The sequence below is a fragment of the Pelobates fuscus genome, chromosome 9, assembly GCF_036172605.1.
Source record: "Pelobates fuscus isolate aPelFus1 chromosome 9, aPelFus1.pri, whole genome shotgun sequence".
In the NCBI taxonomy this organism is placed as follows: domain Eukaryota; kingdom Metazoa; phylum Chordata; class Amphibia; order Anura; family Pelobatidae; genus Pelobates; species Pelobates fuscus.
In genome coordinates, this window is record NC_086325.1 from 149,318,371 (window position 1) to 149,339,842 (window position 21,472).

The window sequence follows — 21,472 nt, forward strand, 5'->3', positions numbered from 1 at the left end:
TGCATATTGGGAACCCCCCACAAGACTTGCCATTTTGAAGATGCTCTGACCCTGTCGTTGAGTCATAGCTATTTGGTCCTTTACAAAATCACTCAGATCTTTCCCATTTTTCTTTTGTCCAACACATGAAATTCAAAAACTGTCTTGTAAAGCTAAAGCCAACACATTTGCAAAAAAAATAAGTGAATGAAATATTAAGTAGTTGTGATACCTGCTGCTGCCAGATGTGAGGAAGACCACCTACATTGCCACCCACTAAAAGGTAAAAGTGAGTAACCTGGACGCATATCACAATTACTTAATATTTCATTCCTTAAGTGTTCCTATTTTTTGCAAGTGTGTTGTCCTTGCCTGGATATCTGTATCTCCATCTTGTGATTAGCATATGCTGTTTGCATTACTCAATATTCCTGCTCTTATATTCAGCTTTTTGGAGTGCTGCATGACTATTTTCTGCCATACATCGCTGCAATTTTTATATCAATATTAGTGCACTTCTTCATTATTTCTGTGTATTTTTCCGTGGATCATAAGGGTTTACTCCTAAGTGTGTGGACTGCACTTTGTTTTGTGTCACTTGCTACATATGTGGGATAGCCCAATTAACCCTATGAAGGCCTTGATCTCTGGATTATTTCACCTGACATTTAAGACATTTTACTTGGAGTTGCGGTATCATCTGGGTGGGTTACCAAACCCACATATTTTCTGTTATATTTACTCCTGGACTTCATGCACTTAAAAAGGAAAGACATCTCCCAGAATTCTTAGTATGTTTACATTTAAAGTCACACGTTAATCATTACAACTACAACAGTCTGCTATAGTTGTTATGGTACCTGTAGTGCCCTGGTCCCATCCCACAGTAAGATGTTAAACCATTTTAATATGGTTTGACAGCTACCTGGGTTCCATCATGCCTCCTCCTCCAGTAGGAGATCTGGATTGCTGTGTGGAGCAAAGCAGGTTGTACGTGCTCCTTGGCTGAGAGCGTCAGCTGAGTACTCTCAGGCAATGAGCTCTGGCCTGTGTCAACCATGTTTTATTCTACAGAAAAGGGAGAGAGAAATAAAATATTTGCGTCTTCTTCTAGAAGTCCTACTTTTACTTTTGTTGTTTAGTTGTTACCTGAAGGAACAAGAGGAAGTAAAAGGAAAAACGATCTAAAACAATTCTAAACCAACAGAGATACTGAGTATTTTATCATGTATGGAAAAGTCTGGTAATTAGGAAGAACTAGCAGAAAAATGGCCTCAGTTACAAGGCTCTCCACAGAGTGATTCCACAGGTGGATGGAACAACCATAGATCGTAAATATATCCATAGAAGATTCAGTTATGAACTGTGCATCTGAGTTCTCATTCTACTGACAATGAAACATTGCTATGAGTGAATACGGTACCTGAAGTGAGGCTGGAAGTCCAGATGGTATGGCTCGGAATTTGTTACGGTCTAAACGCAGATAGATCAATTTCTTTAGGGGTTTGAAGGTTAGTGGATAGACATTCCCATCGTGAAAACCATTTCCCTCTAATTGAAGGGTCAGCAGGTTGCTGAGACCTGAGATGTAGGAAAGCATGGAATAAATCTGCTGCTCTTTCTCAATTATTAGAATTATAATATAACATCCACAATGCCAGGTATATTTTCTTTAGCAACCCAAATAATGCGAATTATGTTAATGATACATATGTTTACATGTCCACCTTAGGTTTGGCAGAACATTGCCCACATTGCATTTCAGGGTCTTGGGGTGAAGGTGTTGCAAACTAGAATTCACATGATTGACACATTTAAAATTAATTGATCTCTAACTATTAATATGGACAGACACTTTTAAAACAGAGAGATGAAACCAAACAGTAGAACCCTAGCTTTCGGGGAATTACAATGATGGAGAAGTACATGATGCCTTGCCAGCTTTATTGTGGCATTATTTTCCCCTAACACATGCTTTGTCGAATCACCATTATGCATTTTTATGTTACATGATATATTTTGTTACATTTAGTGTTACTGTAAGTGCTATGCTTGTGTATAGATTAAAGCCTAAAGGCAGGGCCGGCGCAAGACTATTTTGCACCCTACAAAGATAATCACCAAGAAACAGAAAAGACTTCAGGCCTAATGGGTGTTGCCACCCCTTAGGTCTTCTGTCTTTAAGAGTGCAGCGCTGTATAATATGTGAGAGCACAGTGAATTACCTGTGATTCAAAGACAATGATCCTTTATATTCTCCAATGTAATGTACATACAAAAGAAAACAGAAATATATACAGATAATTGTGCAGTATGTTAAATACTATAGTAAAGGATTAAGTGAGTAACAGATGTATCTACACTCACATTTTTTAGAGCCTTTTCAAGTTAATTAGGCTCTAAACTTCCAAAGTCTGTGTTTTTTATGGTAGATCACACGACCCCTCTCTCCAAGGCAAAGTGTGTATTTTCCTCTCCACAGCGTATATAAAAGACACAGATTTTTCAAACTAAGTGTAGCATCTTTGGTAATATTTCCATATAATAAAATTAGGTTAAAGTGCTCACCTTGTTTAGAGCCTTTTGATAACTGGCTCTAAGTATATAGGCCTAGTGTCAATAAGTGGATTGAATAAAATAAGGGAATTTATTGCAGAGTCTCTTTCTCTACAAACTCTTATGTGTGCCTCTTTTTCCCCTTCCCAGTCCCTCTGTGTGTCTTCCCCCAACACCTTTGTAGGTTTCTTTATTCCCCCAGTCCCTCTGTGTGTCTATTTTGTCCTCCCAACTCCCATGTATATCTCTTTCATCCCCAGCCCCAATGTGCATCTCTTTGTCTCTCCCAGACCTCTGCATGTCTCTTTGCCCCTCTCAGCCCTCTGTGTGCCTCTTTCTCCCCCCTGTCCCTTTGTGGGTACGTAATACGTATGCTGGGCGAGTGCTGTACACCCATTAGGCCTTTCCCATAAGAGGATTTTTCAAGGCACTGGACATCCTTAGTATGAGAATGTTCAGCGTCTTTTCATGAAGTTAGACTCTGTGTGATTTGAGGAAATGGCTCTAGTGGTTGTATAGGAGACAGCCACTAGAGGCAGTCTTGACCCTGCAATGTAAACATTGTAGTTTCTCTGCAGTTTCTTAGAGTTAAGGGGACAGAGACACATCCAATGGTGTCCTTTGAGCTGCATTTGGTGACATTACTGAGTTTTACTCGGTTGTTGCTCAGGAAGCGTCTCTAGTGGCTGTCTGGAAATTAATTGTATTTAGCCGTGTAATGTACAAAACTACTAATGTTTTACATTGCATTGTTAAAAACGTAGCTCCCATAATTGTTGTAACCTGCCAGTCTACTGCAGTTGTCTTACTTTTGTTCAACCTTAATTTAGAAAACTTTTTGTTGATATTGTTTCTTTGAGGCATTAATAACGCACATGCTCTCTTCTGGAACAGAAAGATAATTTCATGATAAACTATATGACACCCAAAACATAGATTACCAATATTTTCATGGAATTCTGGGTGGAGACATAGATTTCTTACCCCGGAAGCTGTATCGGTGAAGTTCTTGGAGTTTGTTGTCATTGACTTTTAGTTCCTGGAGAGATTGCGGTAGCAGTGGAAGAACTGTCAAATTATTTCCATCCAGGTTAAGACGTTTCAGTTTTGTTAGATTCTGGTGGGGAAATATATATATATAATTAAATCTAGAAATTTAAACCTTCCCAGTCGAATTCTTGGACAATCTGAATGCAGGTGAATAAAAGTGGCCTATCTGTGAAAGGGACATGGTATAAAAAAAAAATCTCAGTACTGCCTGATATTGGACGTGGGTAGTAATAAAGTTCATCATTCTCACTACGTGGAAAAGAGGGCTACACACGGACATCCAACACACACGGACATCCAACAATCGCTAGTTAAAACCAGAGACTCTGGGTGATACATGGAGATGTCCCAGGTAAGGTCAATTAGTATATTATACATACGCACTAGAGATGCGAACAAGGAAACATTTTGTTTCGATTAATTATATTTCTAGTTTTGTTTTTACTAAATAAAATATTGTTTAAGACGAACCAAATAATGTCTGAAAATTTTGTTATTTTCCAAAATTTAGACATCCCTTATTATCTATGGGGAATGAATGAATTTGGCACTTACAAAGTTCCAATGTAGGGAGTTATCAGCTGAAAGATCAAAATTAAGAAAAGCCCTTTTCTTAATTTTGATCTTTGAGTTATTTAGCAGATTCCCAAATTTGCTATCTTTACATATGAGTGTTAAAAGGATATCAATTAGCAAATAAGAGCGCCCTAATTTGGTGTCCTTAAATTATGGCAATAAGAGTACCACATAAGAGTACTGTCAGGGTACCTGTGGTCTCTACCTCCAAAAGAGGTAGAGACTTAGCTGTTCCACCATCCAGACGGTCTGATGACTCCCTTCCCCGCGGTCTATCCGGTCATGCAAGGCCGGCCGCGAGGGAATGACTGCCTTTTACACCATCTAGGCAGGAAGTCATCATCAGGACACTCCCCCGGATCGACCTGTCAGTCAATTGCTGCAGGACCAATCAGGACGTCTCGGAGGTGTGGTTACTGCTCTGAACAGGGTATTTAACAGAGCTTCCTTCATTAGCTCATTGCCCTGTCGTGGTTCTAGCTTGTTCTAGTCACTCAGTGCTTGTGTATTCTATTATCCCTTTTGGTTTTGACCCGGCTTGTTTACCTTACTCTGCTTATCTCTGTTACCCTTGATTCGGCTTGTCTCTCGCTTACCTGTCTTCTGTTACCCTCGACCTCGGCTTGTCTTTGACCATTCTATACGGTACTACTTACGTTAGTCCGGCCATTCTAAGGTCCGGTATACGTATCTGGCTACTGTTTGTACTCTGCGTGTTGGATCCCTGTCCCGATCCTGACATTACGACAGGGCCAATGGATCCTGCAAGTACAAACAGTCAGCTGGCTTCTCCTGATCCTAGGTTTGAAGCCATGGATCAACGAATGGATCAGATGGCGCTTGCGCTACAGGCTCTATTATCTCATGCCAATAACCCACCAGAGGAGATACGTAATACCCCTGTTTCTCCTGTCAGTTTAGGTCTAGAGGTAGCCACAGTGGGTGCTTCTTCTCGCATTACCCCCCCAGTACGCTATGGTGGGGCTCCTGAGAAGTGTCGTGGTTTTTTAAACCAAATTAGTATCCACTTTGAATTGCAACCCCGCTCTTATCCTACAGATAGGGCAAAGGTAGGATTTATTATCGCCCTACTTATTGAGAAAGCTCTGAGATGGGCCAACCCACTATGGGAGAACGATAACCCATTAGTGTATAACTATAACGCATTTGTAGCTGCTTTTAGAAGAACATTTGATCCTCCAGGTAGAAAGGTTAATGCAGCCAGATTACTGTTGCGCCTGAGACAGGAGAACCGAACACTGGTGGATTATGCACTAGAGTTCAGGTCTCTGGCGTCAGAAGTCAAGTGGAATGAGCAGGCGTATATGGATGTATTTTTGAATGGCCTATCTGAAGTAATCCTTGATGAGGTTGCTACCAGAGAACTCCCTGAGAATTTAGAAGATTTAATTTCGTTCATCTCTCGTATAGATGAACGTTTAAGAGAGAGACAGAACACTCGAGAGAGAAACCGGAGACCTTCTTTTAGGTTAGCCCCCGCTTTTCCAAGTCCTGACTCCATGGTATCTTTGCTTCCTGAACCTATGCAGATAGGTTATACCCGCCTCTCTGAGGAGGAAAGACAGTACAGGAGAAGAGAGGGTTTGTGTATGTATTGTGGAGCCAAGGGTCATTTACTCTCGAACTGTCCTAACCGTCCGGGAAACGCTCGCACCTAAGTCTCTCTAGAGGACAAGCCTTGGGTGTTTCTATTTTGTCCTCTACTCCTAATTATAAAGATCACAGGCTTCTGCTACCAGTTTCCTTAACTTGGGAGAAGGAAGTAGTAAGGGCTATGGCATTGATAGATTCCGGTGCTGCTGAGAATTTTATCGACCAAGCTTTTGCTATTAAGAACAATTTCCCATCCCAGCTAAGGGAGACACCCTTGGCCGTTGAGGCCATAGATGGTAGACCACTACTAGACCCTGTTATCTTTCGTGAAACCATACCCATTAGTTTAAATGTTGGTATCCTACACGTGGAGAATTTATCTCTTTTGCTCATTTCATCCCCTTCCGTTCCCATAGTTCTGGGGTACCCATGGTTGAAGAAACATAATCCTATTATCGATTGGGAGTTAGGGGAGATACTCTCGTGGGGCCAGGGTTGCCAGGATAGGTGTTTATGCAAGGTTTCTCCATTAGCTAATGTTAACATACCTGAGACTCCTATTCAGTCCACAGAAAGACAGATACCAGACCTTTACCTAGACTTAAAGGCAGTATTTGACAAGAAGAATGCCGATTCTTTGCCGCCACACAGGCCATTTGATTGTAAAATTAAGCTTTTACCTGGGACTATGCCTCCGAGGGGCCATGTATATCCTTTGTCTGTTCAGGAAAACTTGGTTCTAGAGGAGTATATTCGGGAGAATTTAGAAAAGGGATTCATTAGGAGGTCTTCTTCCCCGGCCGGGGCTGGGTTCTTTTTCGTTAAGAAAAAGGATGGCACGCTGAGACCTTGTATCGATTACCGAGGCTTGAATAAAATAACTGTCAGAAATGCCTATCCTATTCCACTTATTACCGAGTTATTTGATCGTCTTAAGGGCTCCAAAATCTTCACCAAGTTAGATCTCAGAGGGGCATATAATTTGGTGAGAGTCCAGCAGGGACACGAGTGGATGACGGCGTTCAATACTCGGTACGGTCACTATGAATACACAGTTATGCCGTTTGGACTTTGCAATGCTCCTGCAGTATTTCAGGATCTGATTAATGAGGTACTTAGGGAGTTTCAACATGATTGTGTCATTGTCTACCTAGACGACATACTGATACACTCTAGGGAGATTGAAACTCACCATAGACAGGTCAGAGCGGTATTACAGAAACTTCTGCAACATGGTCTATACTGTAAATTGGAAAAATGCAGCTTTGATCAGTCTCAGATAGATTTTCTTGGTTACGTGATTTCTGGGGAAGGTTTTAAGATGGACCCTGACAAACTCCAGTCTATTTTAGATTGGCCATTACCTAAGGGACTCAAGGCTATTCAGAGGTTTATTGGTTTCTCCAATTATTATAGGCGCTTCATTAAGGGTTACTCGTCTATTATTGCGCCCATTACCAATATGACCAAACAGGGGGCAGAAACTAAGACGTGGTCTCCTGAAGCTCTCGCTGCTTTCAAGAGGCTCAAAGAACTTTTTGCTTCTGCTCCAATATTAGTCCATCCTGATACGACTTTGCCGTTTCTACTCGAGGTCGATGCCTCTGAGACAGGAGTAGGTTCGGTTCTGTCACAAAGATTAGCGGTAGATAAACCATTACACCCGTGTGTTTTTTTTTCCAGGAAACTTTCTGGGGCTGAGAGCAGATATGACATCGGAGACAGGGAACTGTTAGCAGTCATTAAAGCCTTAAAGGAGTGGAGACATTTGTTGGAGGGGACCCTACACCCTATTACGATTTTGACAGACCACAAAAACTTGTCATATATTGGGGAGGCTAAGCGCTTATCCTCTAGACAAGCTCGTTGGTCCTTATTCCTGACTCACTTCAATTATGTACTGACTTACAGACCTGGTTCTAAAAACTCTAAAGCCGACGCATTATCTCGCCAATATGAACCTTCTACTGTACCTGAACCAGTTCTTTCTTCTATAGTTCCGAAGTGCAATATCATTGCTAATACGAATCTCAGGATTCATTCTCCATTACTGGCCGAGATCATTAAGTTGAAACATCTCGCACCTAAACAGACCCCTGCGGGTCGTCATTTCGTTCCTCCTGCTTTTCAACTGGAACTTTTACAGTGTTTACATAATAGCAAGATGGCGGGACATCCTGGTATTCGCAAAACTTACGCCTTGATCTCTAAGGACTTCTGGTGGTCTACTTTACGGAGGGATGTTGAGGAGTTCATCGCTGCATGTGAAGTTTGTACTAAAACCAAACAACCCCATACGCTTCCATGTGGACTCCTGCAACCCTTGGAGGTTCCAGAGAAACCATGGTCCTGTTTGGCCATGGACTTTATTGTCGATCTACCTATCTCTAAAAGACAGACTGTTATCCTCACCGTGGTTGACAGGTTTACTAGGATGGCACACTTCATTCCCCTGCCTAAACTTCCGTCTTCTCCCGAATTGGCAGAGATATTCGCCAAGGAGATTTTTCACCTACATGGGATACCCTCTCAAATTGTATCGGACAGAGGCTCCCAATTTGTTTCCCGCTTTTGGAGGTCCTTCTGCTCTCAACTTGGTATTAAATTAAACTTTTCTTCTGCCTATCATCCTCAGTCTAACGGAGCTGCTGAACGTACCAACCAGAAAATTGAACAATATTTACGATGCTTTGTTTCTGAACACCAGGATGATTGGGTCGGTTTGATTCCTTGGGCAGAGTTTGCACACAACAATCTCGTTTGCGATTCTACTCATTCAAGCCCCTTCTTCATGAATTATGGTTTTCATCCGTCTATTCTTCCTTCGGATTCTCCTTCCCAGGGGGTGCCGTCGGTTGATGTTCATGTTGCCAATTTGAGGAAGTTGTGGGATCAAACTCGACAAATCCTTGTGCACAACTCTATGTTGGTCAAGAAACACGCTGATAAACGTAGAAGGGCGGCTCCGGTCTTTGTTCCAGGTGATAGGGTATGGCTGAGCACGAGGAACATCCGTTTAAAAGTGCCCTCCATGAAGTTCGCTCCTCGTTATATAGGACCCTACAGGGTGCTGACCCGTATCAATCCGGTTGCGTATCGTTTAGCTCTTCCTAATACCTTACGCATTCCGAACTCGTTTCACGTTTCATTGCTGAAACCACTCATATGTAACAGATTTTCCTCCACAATAGCCCCTCCTCGCTCCGTTCAGGTGGAGGGTCAGGAGGAGTATGAGGTCAACTCTATTATTGATTCTCGAATCTCCCGGGGGAGAGTACAATATCTGGTTGATTGGAAGGGATATGGTCCTGAGGAAAGGAGTTGGGTACCTCAGGAAGATGTTCATGCTCCCCGTCTCCGCAGGGCGTATCACTCTCGCTTCCCATCTCGTCCCGGTTCATTCCGCCCGGTGGGCGTATCTGAGAGGGGGGGTACTGTCAGGGTACCTGTGGTCTCTACCTCCAAAAGAGGTAGAGACTTAGCTGTTCCACCATCCAGACGGTCTGATGACTCCCTTCCCCGCGGTCTATCCGGTCATGCAAGGCCGGCCGCGAGGGAGTGACTGCCTTTTACACCATCTAGGCAGGAAGTCATCATCAGGACACTCCCCCGGATCGACCTGTCAGTCAATTGCTGCAGGACCAATCAGGACGTCTCGGAGGTGTGGTTACTGCTCTGAACAGGGTATTTAACAGAGCTTCCTTCATTAGCTCATTGCCCTGTCGTGGTTCTAGCTTGTTCTAGTCACTCAGTGCTTGTGTATTCTATTATCCCTTTTGGTTTTGACCCGGCTTGTTTACCTTACTCTGCTTATCTCTGTTACCCTTGATTCGGCTTGTCTCTCGCTTACCTGTCTTCTGTTACCCTCGACCTCGGCTTGTCTTTGACCATTCTATACGGTACTACTTACGTTAGTCCGGCCATTCTAAGGTCCGGTATACGTATCTGGCTACTGTTTGTACTCTGCGTGTTGGATCCCTGTCCCGATCCTGACAAGTACCAACTTATCGATAATGTTGTCCGGTATTGCACAACAGTTATCAAAGAGATCATGGTCCCGATTTTCCCTTTTTCTGGCGATAACACTGCAGAAGTAAAAAATGTTTCTGTGTTAAAACTGGGCCTAAACCAGGATTTTATTGTTAGGCTTGCAACATTATGCATAACCAATATCACATAGTTTAGAACAAAAATCATTGCCATCTTTGAGTGGTTTTCGGTTGCAGGTTACCCAAAATAGACTGGATTAGGTGGCCAAGCAGAGTCGTGATAGATTTAAAAAGAAAAACAAACAAACTCTTTTTTAGAAAGGAAACACAAAATAAAAATCAGACATATACTACATGAAACGTGATACAAGTTTAACACTGCGGTGAACTTGGACAAAGGGAGTATCCATAGAGTCTCCCAGACTTGCACTACCCACTTAGACATTACATATTCACATTTCTTGCATAATGTATGATATGGGGAAGAGGACACTATGAGGGAACATAATGTAGGATCCCTTGTTGATGCCAGTAAAAAAAAATGAAAAAGTATGTGGGTAATAAAGATAATGGGTAAAGGTATCAGAGGAATGTAACAAACACAACTTAGTGGAAAGGAGCCTTGACAGAGCTAGGAGGCGGTTTTAGGTGGGAGGTACTCTGTGATTGGGTGGTTAACTAGTAGGGGTTGAGCTAATATAAATAGGTATCCAGTTTAGATTTGTTTAATTTTATTCTGTTTATCTGGCTGAATGTGTCCCTTCCTCCCTTGTGGTTAGGTGTGAATTTAGTCCCTCTTTTGTAACTAATGCGGTTAGTGAGCTCAAGGTTAGGGGTAAAAAAGTTATTTTGCTAGTTCATAAAGTACAGGGTAGTTATTCAGCTGGTTAAGAAGGGGTTTTAATACGGTTCATGGTAAGTTGGGTAGATTTCGAGCTCGTCGGTGGCTCAGAACCTGGTGGGTATAGGGGTATCTAGGTATATCCCAACCATGTTATTGAAGTAATTCGCACTTTACATATTTATGGCTTATTTATGATGTTAATTGTTTGTTATATGTTGATGTTAATTGTTTGCAGATATGGGTCATTGCTTTAATGACTTGGAAGAATATGTTAAGTTGTATGGTGGGGCTAGGGGCAATGCCTTTATTTAATTATGTTATAATTTATAATTATTAATAAAAGCTGTGGACTAATCTGACCCATAGACCATAGTGTCCGTGTTTTATTGGGTTAAGAGGGTTTTTTTTTTTTCAACCAGCACATATGGCGACAAAGTAATCACCCCAATACTACGTATCTAACAATCAGACCAAAATATATGTGAAATAGCTAAAGTGTTACGACCCAACGTAATTACAGAATACCTTCACACTACAATGTACCTCATCCTACACTAAAGCAGGTGTATAGCTTGAATAGTATAATTACATAGTACAATGGCTTAACATTAAATAATTGCCCCTTCTCCACAGGTATACAACAGCACACACTAAAAAGTATGTGCCTACACACCAAAGAGTACTGGGGCTTCACCCTGGATCAATATTCCTATTCCCCTAATGTCCTAATATAACACAGCACACAGTGTAGATAGTGTGCCTACATACAACACATGGATACTGGGGCTAAATGTAAGTTAGGAGGGGAAAAGTGGAAACCGGTAGTCTAACTTTGGTGTAACTCCTAACTTTGGGATAAAATACTCTAGGTATAAATTCTGCGTATGAGATTTACTGAAATACACACTGACTGTCTAAATATATGAAAAGTAAACATTCTCAGTAGAAAGAGTGATAGAATTCTTTGTTATAATGAGATTTAAATATTATTTTTTGCAGGAAATTCCTAGATAGGTCTGGTTCAGAATCAAAGTATAATCAATCCTTTTGGATCATACGGAGACTAATGGATTAAAGAACAGAGGTATTTTAAGACACTGTTCCTCTACAGCCCACTCTCCTTAGTAATGTAGAATCTATTGAATACACATTTCATAACAGGTCTTTTTCCATATTTAGCAAGTCTTTGTCCAGTGGAGTTAGTCCAGAGAACAAACAATGTTGAATAGGTTCAGCAGGAACCAGGCTCAGAGTCCAAATGACATAGGGACCACTCTTTCATGGTCTAGTGCAGGGATAGGCAACCTTCGGCTCTCCAGATGTTGTGGACTACATCCACCATAATGCTCTTACACACATAATGCTGGCAAAGCATCATGGGAGGTGTAGTCCAAAACATCTTAAGAGCCGAAGGTTGCCTATCCCTGGTCTAGTGTGAGGAGATGTGTGCTCTCAGAGAGAGCTGGAAATATTTTCCTCCAGTGAAGTTATCCTTACTGAAATATTTCACATAACTCTGGGGGAATCTAGCCCAGTTTATGCCTTCTAGTTTATGAAGGATTGGTTTTGATCTGTAATGTTAAGAGGGATCTTCCATCGCACTTTGAAGGAAGATGTAGATGTGTTGGATAAAACCTGTCAGGAAGGGTTCTACAATTATTTTGTATTACTATTATTAATATCTGCATTCACACTGGTGAGCCACAACATTAAAACCACTGATAGGCGAAGTGAATGGCCTTGATTATAATGTCACAATAACACCTGTCAAGCTGTGTTGGAAGCAGGAAAAATGGTCAAGCGAAAAGATCTGAGTGACTTTGACAGTAGCCAAATAGTGATGGCTAGACGACTGAGTCAAAGCACAGATCTTGTGGGGTGTTTCTACCAAAAGTGGTTAGTGCCTACCAAAAGTCCAAAAAATGGTGCAAAAAAGGACAACCAGTGAACCGGCATCAGTGCATCACAGTTTGCTGTGAATGGGGCTGCATAGTGTCCAAGTTGACCCCTGTCCACCACTGAAAGTGTCTTCAATGGAGTCATGAGCATAAGAACTGGACCATGGAGCAATGAAAGAATGGTTGCCTGGTCTTATGTATCACTGTTTCCTTTAGCTCAGGTGGATGGCCAGGAGCTTGTGTGCTGTTACCCTGAGAAAGGGATGACAACAGGATGTAATGTGGGAAGAAGAAATGCCGGCAGATGCAGTGTTATGCTCTGGGCAATGTTCTTCTGGGAAACCTTGGTCCTAGTATTTACCCATTCATTGTGTTCCCTGATGGCAGTGGCCTCTTTTAACAGGATAATGCACCCTGCCACACTGCAAAAAATGTTTAGGAATGGTCTGAGGAACATGACAAAGCATTTAAGGTGTTTCCCCAAATCTCAATCTGATTAAGCATCTGTGGGATGTGCTGGAACAACAACAAATCTGATCCATGGAGGCTAACCTCGCAACTTGCAGGACTTATATAAAATATCTACTGTAAATGTCTAGGTGTCAGATACCAGAGGACACATTCATAGGTCATATGGATTCCATTCCATCAGAGCTGTTTTACAGCATGAGGAGGATCTGCATGATTTGAGGCATGTGGTTTTAATTTCGTAGCTGATCTGTGTATCTAGCTCCAACTTTCCGCAGTGCTTTACAATATTATGAAGGGGAAAATTTAACAATAAATTAGACAATTATAAAATGTTACAGGAACCATAAATTGACGAGGACCCTGCTCGAAAGAGTTTACAATCTACTTTCATACCAACACTGGGTACCAACATTCATACCAACATATTGACGTGGGGCGGAGGTATGGTGGGCCAATAGAGAGCATGACACAATGGTGGGAAAGGTGTCTGGAAATGGATCAGAGCCACCAAAAAAGTGTACCATCCTGTCATGCTTGTACAGTAGGCTAATCGGCAGCCATGCTGGGCAGCCACACTCAGAGCAACTCGTCTGCAGAATGCTGCTCAAGAGCATTTGCACTGCTGAAAGGTTGTGCATCTCAAGAGCATCTAATTAAATGTTCTCATAGTGCTTATCAGTGACATGACTCTGGAGTAGCCAGAAGTGGTATGGCAGAACAGTGTCTCTATACTCCGGACTTTTCTACAGAATTTTTGGCTGTAGCGTCGTATGTTATCAGTATATGTAAATATAATTAGTCTGTAACGCTATGATTATTTGTTAAACTTGTAAAGTACTCCAGGTAAAAAGTGTTACAAAAGTAATGTTAATGAACAGATTTATCAGCAACATTCGCATGTCACGTAAACTCAGGAGTTGAAATTGTCTTACCTTGAACACATCGACTGCTAATCCAGATTCGCCCAGCATGTTCTTGCTAAGATCCAACCATTCCAAATTAGGCAAACCGGAAAATGCTCTTGCCGGAAGTTTAGAAATCTCGTTGTCTGTAAGAGAAAAGATATCTATTTATAATTTTCATTATTTGACCATTTTAGAACACTTACATTCCAGAAATGGAACCAGGATATTGCATTGTGTACTATTGGGATACACATAATGCTAATAGCATATTGTATCATTTTAAGTCAAACCAGCCTAAACCACAAAACAAATAAGGAAGCCACATCTCATCTTATCCCTCAGGGTTAGTACAGAGCACATCCTTTTGTAGACACATCAAAGGAGGAGGCACACAGCTGGGACATACCCCAACCTTACTTTCAACTTTGCATCCCTGGTCAGCTTGCGGGTGTGGAAATCATACATAAACCAGAACAATAAAAAATCCCTTCTTGGCAGTGCCAATAAAAAAAGAAAAACGTTCATCTGTAAAGTATCAGTGAGATTCAAAGGCATTCTAATTTGCCAAACAGAAACATTATCTGCAGATATTTATATAATAAGAAAACCAACACTGTCCATCTTGAGGCATCGAAGGTACAAGTGTTCCAGACGTATATTCCCGTAGTTCCATACCTATTTGATGTCCTCTCTGTATCTTTCTATATTGTTATTATTATGATTGTAATTTTACCATCTTTTTGGTCCATGGTTCTATTAGGTTTAGCTTGCATGAAGACAAGCCATTGTATCGAAATATTAGTTGTAGGGGGTGGCTGAAGAAGTTGCCAGGGGTAATGGCCAGTCTTGGTAATGTGTTAGGCCGTTGCACCTGTCCTGCTGAGGTTAAAAAAAAGGTGACAGATTATCCAGTTTCTAATGCAGTAGTTAAAGGGACACTCCATTGCCCAAATAAAAAAAGAAATAAGAATCACTGTTTAGTAGATATACATACAAAAAGAAACACATGCATTTATATTTATATATTTAGATCTCTTGTCTGCAGCCTTTGCAAATCCTCCCTGCATAGACTTTCTGTTGTCGTCCAATCACAGACTTCCCATTGCTGCTCTTTGTAAGGCAGTTGCTCTGGGCAATTGTCTACCTCTTGAGTTTAGTTTCCGTGAGCTAAACAAACCAGGAAGTAACAGGACTTGTGGTCTTATTGCCTGCCAGGGGAGGTGTAATAAGATTAACTTATAAAAGTGTAAATTTCTACTGAAGTCCACACGTTTTGTACAATGAGAGACAAGATTGCTGTATAGCTGAATAGCTGTTTCTTTGGTCCGTCAAGACTCCACCTGTCACCTGTGCCAGACACCACATGACACATTTCACGCCCTTACGTCACAAGACGTAAAGACAAAATGCATCATGTGGCGTCTGATGTCAGAATGACATGGAGAGTACGCGGAGTCTCAATGGACCTCCATGAGCAGCCAGATAACAGCTACCCAGCTCTACCAATCTCTTCTGGAGCCTCGTACTTGTTTTACATACCTGTATGTGATTCCCCTATCGATGGAGCTCACCTTGGTTTCAAGTAAGGAGATTTTTTTAATCAAGGGATTAAACTTGAGATTTTTTACACATTTCCTGTTTCATTTTTTCCTTTAAGCCTACCTTCTAGGAGTGAATTCTATTTGTGGCTTTTCCCCCGTCTTTCTTGACACCTATATGCAGAACTTATTGGAAAATCATACATTTTTATTTGTCTTTCATCAGGCTCAAGAAAACAGACGGCAAAAAAGAAGATCTATCAAGGCTTCAATAGAAAGTATAAAACATTTTTACAGATTGTTTTGTTTATTTAAATTCTTTAGGGACCAGGTGAGGGGGCCAGGCAGGAACATATTTTAGGGATGACTATGGATTTGGGCACCTCAAAAAATCTTGGGGATTCCTTTATTTGCACAGGAGATTGGGCATTTCCTTGGGCCCTAATTAAGGACCTAATAATATTAAGGGCTAATCCCTAACATTATTAACCCATTCTGGGAATTTACTGAGCCCTATTTGGAGGCACATATTTTATTATAGGGGACATGAGACTGGTCATCTCCTGGAACCTTGTTGGGGGATTTAATTTATTATATGTATCAGTATTAGAAAAAGGGGTCCTGGCACTCCAAAGTCTTCAGGCACCTTTATTAGAACAAGTGGAACAGTGCAACTTTTTGACTCCAAATGGAGTCTTTGTCAAGCTTTTTCTACTGTTGCTCCCCCCTGGACCCCTTTTTCTAAAAGTGGTATTTATTATCTTCTGGGCTTGTGCTGGCCCTTGGTTCAGCTAAACACCCTGTCTTTAGTAAATTGAGTGTGGCTCCTTTTTCATTTTTGCAATCATTCATTATAAGGTCCAGGGTGGGCATCTTTTAGCCCTATGATATATATATTAATCTCCAACCCGAAGCCCATGAGTTCGAGAAAGTGGGGAGGCTACTTACTAGATCCATCTTAATCTTTTATGGTCCTGAAGAACTCCATGTTTTTTACTTAATTAAGTAGTTATTGTATTTATTTTATTTAGATAAACGATTGGCTGTTAGTTGAGCGTGTTTCTACGATTTCTAATCTTTACTCTCCAGATTGGACCCTCTACTGATCAGAGTTACAGCTGGAGCAAAATTACTCCAGTTAGTAAATATCAATTGTGACATAATTTAGTGGAGATTACATTTTTTTTTTTTTTTTTTTTTAAAGGCCTACGTGAAGCCATTCATCTGGTCATTCAATAACACTTTCTCATATATGCCAAAGGGAACACTGCTAGTCAGCTATCAAAGCTCAGTTTATATTTGATATCAGAATGTAATCCCTGTATGCAGATGTTTATTGTGTAGGGATAGACCTACAGGATCATTCACTTCACCCAGACCACTTATTTTAGAAGTGTATTTACTGGCCCATTCACATTTGAAATTCTGTTTATATTCACTGTGACTTTTCACTTCAGCCAGTTTCTGATGTTTTTTATTTAAACGTATTTAAAGTCTGTTAATCATTGATGAACACATTTGTGATAATAGTCTACTGCAGGGTTTTTGAATGATGTAGTGACCAGAACTTTGGCATAACTAGATTACTTATCAAATCTGAGTGAGCAGATTACTTGTTGGTTGCAAGTTTTTAGCTTCAGATGGCGTCCAGATGACAAATGCATATAAAGCCGCTCTCTCAAATTTTTTTTTTATAAATTTCGGATCACTTCTTCGCAACAACTGGTTTCAATAACGCTGTTGTTGATTTAAAGATAACATAGAAAATGCAAATAATATTTATTTTTTTTGGTTTCCAACTTTACCGTGCCAGAATTTAATATTTAAAAACATCCACTCGGAGTAGAACAACGACTGATTATAACCCCTTGACTGCCAAGGACTTAAAAACAAAAGCCAAAGCGTGTTCTTTAAGCATCGTATGAATAGTAATGTAGTGATTATTTTAAACACAGTTGTGCTTTAAATATAATTATTTTAAATACAGGGTGCAGAGCTAGCTCATAAATGAAGGATAAAACATCAACTGTGTGTAGAGATTGTTGTTCAGGGACAATATACAAGTAGATATAAAGATAGTTTTTCCTTTATTTGATAATCAGTTGAAGAACCACAGAGATATCAGAGTATAGAAATCACCAGCGATTAAATTATATTACTTGTACTCTGATCTTTTAAAAATATATATTTAATGTATTTGTGCTTAAAAAAATAAAACCACAAAATGACCTTTGGGACATTGCAAGTGTTGCAGATTGAATGACTAGAACAATTGAATTTGTTTACTGTATAAAGGATTCTCAGAAGAAATTTGATAACGTTATATAAATCTATACAAGGCCAAGGTCAAGAGGTCATCCATTTAGAATTGATAAAAATGAGATTTCGTCTACTGGAGAGGAAATGGCTCCTTTCAGTAGAAATCAATAAAGATATGGACTTCTTAGATTAAGGAAATAATTCTATCAAATTCTATAGAGTTTTTCTAAGAAAAAAAAAAACATTTATTTTTATTTTTATTATTTAAACAGAATATTCAAGGGTAGATCAGGAGGAACAAACATAGCAGTAGTAAGCCAAAAGCAAAGTACTAAATGGGGATTTAATGAACTCGTAGTCAGGGGAAGCCAAGGTTGGAGGCAGGCAGCAAAGGATCATAAGTATGGACTTATAAGATCAAGTTAGATGTGTTTAAATTGGGGAGAGCTTCCCACCTGTCCGATACTATTGGTTAACTGGTCTCTAACTTTAATCCTTCCTGCCCCTTTAAAAGGCTGTCCTTTGGGTGCTTGTGTGTCCATGATGTCATTATGAGGTGGACATTCTGCCCCCATCATGTGTGAAGTTGGCCTGGATTGAGAATTAACTGTGGGCCGCGGCAAGATGGGAAGATGGGCACCGCTGTTTTACAAAGTAAGAATGCCAGCCCTACTTCCTTGGTGGTGGACATGCTAGAATGTCTAGCGTGCAACGGAGATGGACGGCGTTGGCCGTGGAGTGAGGCACGGTGAGGGAACCCCAGGTAAGTGAGATGGAATTTGTGACAATAGCCTATTATTCCAAGTAGAAATGTGATGGCCATTTTAGAATCAAGAACTTTCTTGTTTACCATTGCTTACCAAACTGTTGTCACATCCTGCTCTGTTCTACAGAGATGTCTGGCCTTTGATTCTGGTATCCAGTACTCTTTTTACAATTCTTGTTTAGATTTTATGGGTTTTCTGGGTTCATTCCTTTATTCCATTCCTGGAATTCCCAGTCTTTTGGATTCCTTTAAATGTTTGTTTTATGTTGCCATACCCTTTCCTTTTCCAGTTATCCTTTTGTTTCAGTTTGTTCCTTCAGGCAGTTGCTCCAAATCCTCTACCCCTTTCTTGCAGGTAAGTGCTGTGTGTGTTTTATTATTGTTTATTTGGTCATGCATATCTAGGCAGTCTAGGAACCCACCTTAATTGGAGTACTTTGGCGCAGTGGTGGGCTGCATACATCTTGGCCATTTATGTATGTCTAAATCTCCAATGTTTTACATATATAGTACTTAGTTATGTCTCCTCTTGTCTTGTGTACATGTTCTGGGTTCTGCTTTCTGTCCTGCTCCGGTTCTGGGTTCTCCTAGTTTTGTCTTGTTTTCTTGTTTGGTGTCTATTCTAGTCTTACCTTGTTTCTGTACTGGATACATATCTGCTGCAGAGCCTCCCTATTCAGATCCTGGGAAGTCTGCTTATTGTCATCTGGCACCTGGGATCCGCAGAAGCTGTATCAGGACCCTGGTATGTGGCCGCACAAATGCTGGTGCTCAACACCAGGGGGCGTGCGGTTACCCTGTTCAAGGCCCTGATAATTAGTGATGTCCCGAACGGTTCGCTGGCGAACATAGTGTGTTCGCATTCGCCACGGACGGCGAACATATGCAATGTTCGTTCCGCCCCTCGCTGTTTAATAGACATGCCCCTGTTTAATAGACATGCCCCTACTCGCGGTATGGCGAGTAGGGGTATAATTTCCTAATTCTAAGTAATCTTTACTTAGTATTAGTAAATTTGGCTGAAAGACCAATTTAGGTCTTTCAGCTTTTTAGTATATAGCTCCCTAATACCGTGGGAATTAGGGAGTTATCTACTTATTCATTCCTGTCATTACACTGACTGGCTTAGTAACTTACATTATATATGAATGTATGTTACTTGATTGTTGTAAGTGTTGCAATTGCTTACAGCTGAATCCTGTCTATGTTTGTATACTTTTTATATGAAATTGTATGCAGTGTAACATTCTTTTTCTTTCACTGGGTAAGTATATTACTTAGGCAATACTGTGCTTCGGAACTTTGGAACTTCGGTACTTTGACACCTCGGAACTTCGGCAACTTCGGCAACTTCGGAACTTCGGCACTTCAGCACTTCGGCACTACTACACTTCGGAAATTCGGCACTTCGGCACTTTGGCAATTCAACTATTCGGACATTCGGAATCACCCGAATGTCCGAATTACCTGAAATCCGCCCGAATTTTAATTCGGACCGAAACGAATTGCACGTCTATTAATTTTGTATTCACTTTAAATTCCTGACAATTCCTACTTTAGTAAAAAAAAAACTGACACTATCACTCTGTCAGGATCGGGACAGGGATCCAACACGCAGAGTACAAACAGTAGCCAGATACGTATACCGGACCTTAGAATGGCCGGACTAACGTAAGTAGTACCGTATAGAATGGTCAAAGACAAGCCGAGGTCGAGGGTAACAGAAGACAGGTAAGCGAGAGACAAGCCGAATCAAGGGTAACAGAGATAAGCAGAGTAAGGTAAACAAGCCGGGTCAAAACCAAAAGGGATAATAGAATACACAAGCACTGAGTGACTAGAACAAGCTAGAACCACGACAGGGCAATGAGCTAATGAAGGAAGCTCTGTTAAATACCCTGTTCAGAGCAGTAACCACACCTCCGAGACGTCCTGATTGGTCCTGCAGCAATTGACTGACAGGTCGATCCGGGGGAGTGTCCTGATGATGACTTCCTGCCTAGATGGTGTAAAAGGCAGTCACTCCCTCGCGGCCGGCCTTGCATGACCGGATAGACCGCGGGGAAGGGAGTCATCAGACCATCTGAATGGTGGAACAGCTAAGTCTCTACCTCTTTTGGAGGTAGAGACCACAGGTACCCTGACAGTACCCCCCCTCTCAGATACGCCCACCGGGCGGAATGAACCGGGACGAGATGGGAAGCGAGAGTGATACGCCCTGCGGAGACGGGGAGCATGAACATCCTCCTGAGGTACCCAACTCCTCTCCTCAGGACCATATCCCTTCCAATCAACCAGATATTGTACTCTCCCCCGGGAGATTCGAGAATCAATAATAGAGTTGACCTCATACTCCTCCTGACCCTCCACCTGAACGGAGCGAGGAGGGGCTATTGTGGAGGAAAATCTGTTACATATGAGTGGTTTCAGCAATGAAACGTGAAACGAGTTCGGAATGCGTAAGGTATTAGGAAGAGCTAAACGATACGCAACCGGATTGATACGGGTCAGCACCCTGTAGGGTCCAATATACCGAGGAGCGAATTTCATGGAGGGCACTTTTAAACGGATGTTCCTCGTGCTCAGCCATACCCTATCACCTGGAACAAAGACCGGAGCCGCCCTTCTACGTTTATCAGCGTGTTTCTTGACCAACATAGAGTTGTGCACAAGGATTTGTCGAGTTTGATCCCACAACTTCCTCAAATTGGCAACATGAACATCAACCGACGGCACCCCCTGGGAAGGAGAATCCGAAGGAAGAATAGACGGATGAAAACCATAATTCATGAAGAAGGGGCTTGAATGAGTAGAATCGCAAACGAGATTGTTGTGCGCAAACTCCGCCCAAGGAATCAAACCGACCCAATCATCCTGGTGTTCAGAAACAAAGCATCGTAAATATTGTTCAATTTTCTGGTTGGTACGTTCAGCAGCTCCGTTAGACTGAGGATGATAGGCAGAAGAAAAGTTTAATTTAATACCAAGTTGAGAGCAGAAGGACCTCCAAAAGCGGGAAACAAATTG

General features: G+C 41.3%; 1 protein-coding gene across 1 annotated transcript in view; it reads right to left on the minus strand.

Annotated features, from left to right (window-relative positions):
• The window catches only part of LOC134572495 (extracellular matrix protein 2-like), a 62,287-nt gene that overhangs the window by 23,225 nt on the left and 17,590 nt on the right, over positions 1-21,472 (minus strand). Inside the window, exons 5-7 of the mRNA XM_063431487.1 lie at positions 13,910-14,025; positions 3,520-3,652; positions 1,403-1,560 (exon numbers count right to left, since the gene is read on the minus strand). Of these exons, the coding sequence (XP_063287557.1) occupies positions 1,403-1,560; positions 3,520-3,652; positions 13,910-14,025 (407 nt within the window). The remainder of the gene's footprint in view (positions 1-1,402; positions 1,561-3,519; positions 3,653-13,909; positions 14,026-21,472) is intronic.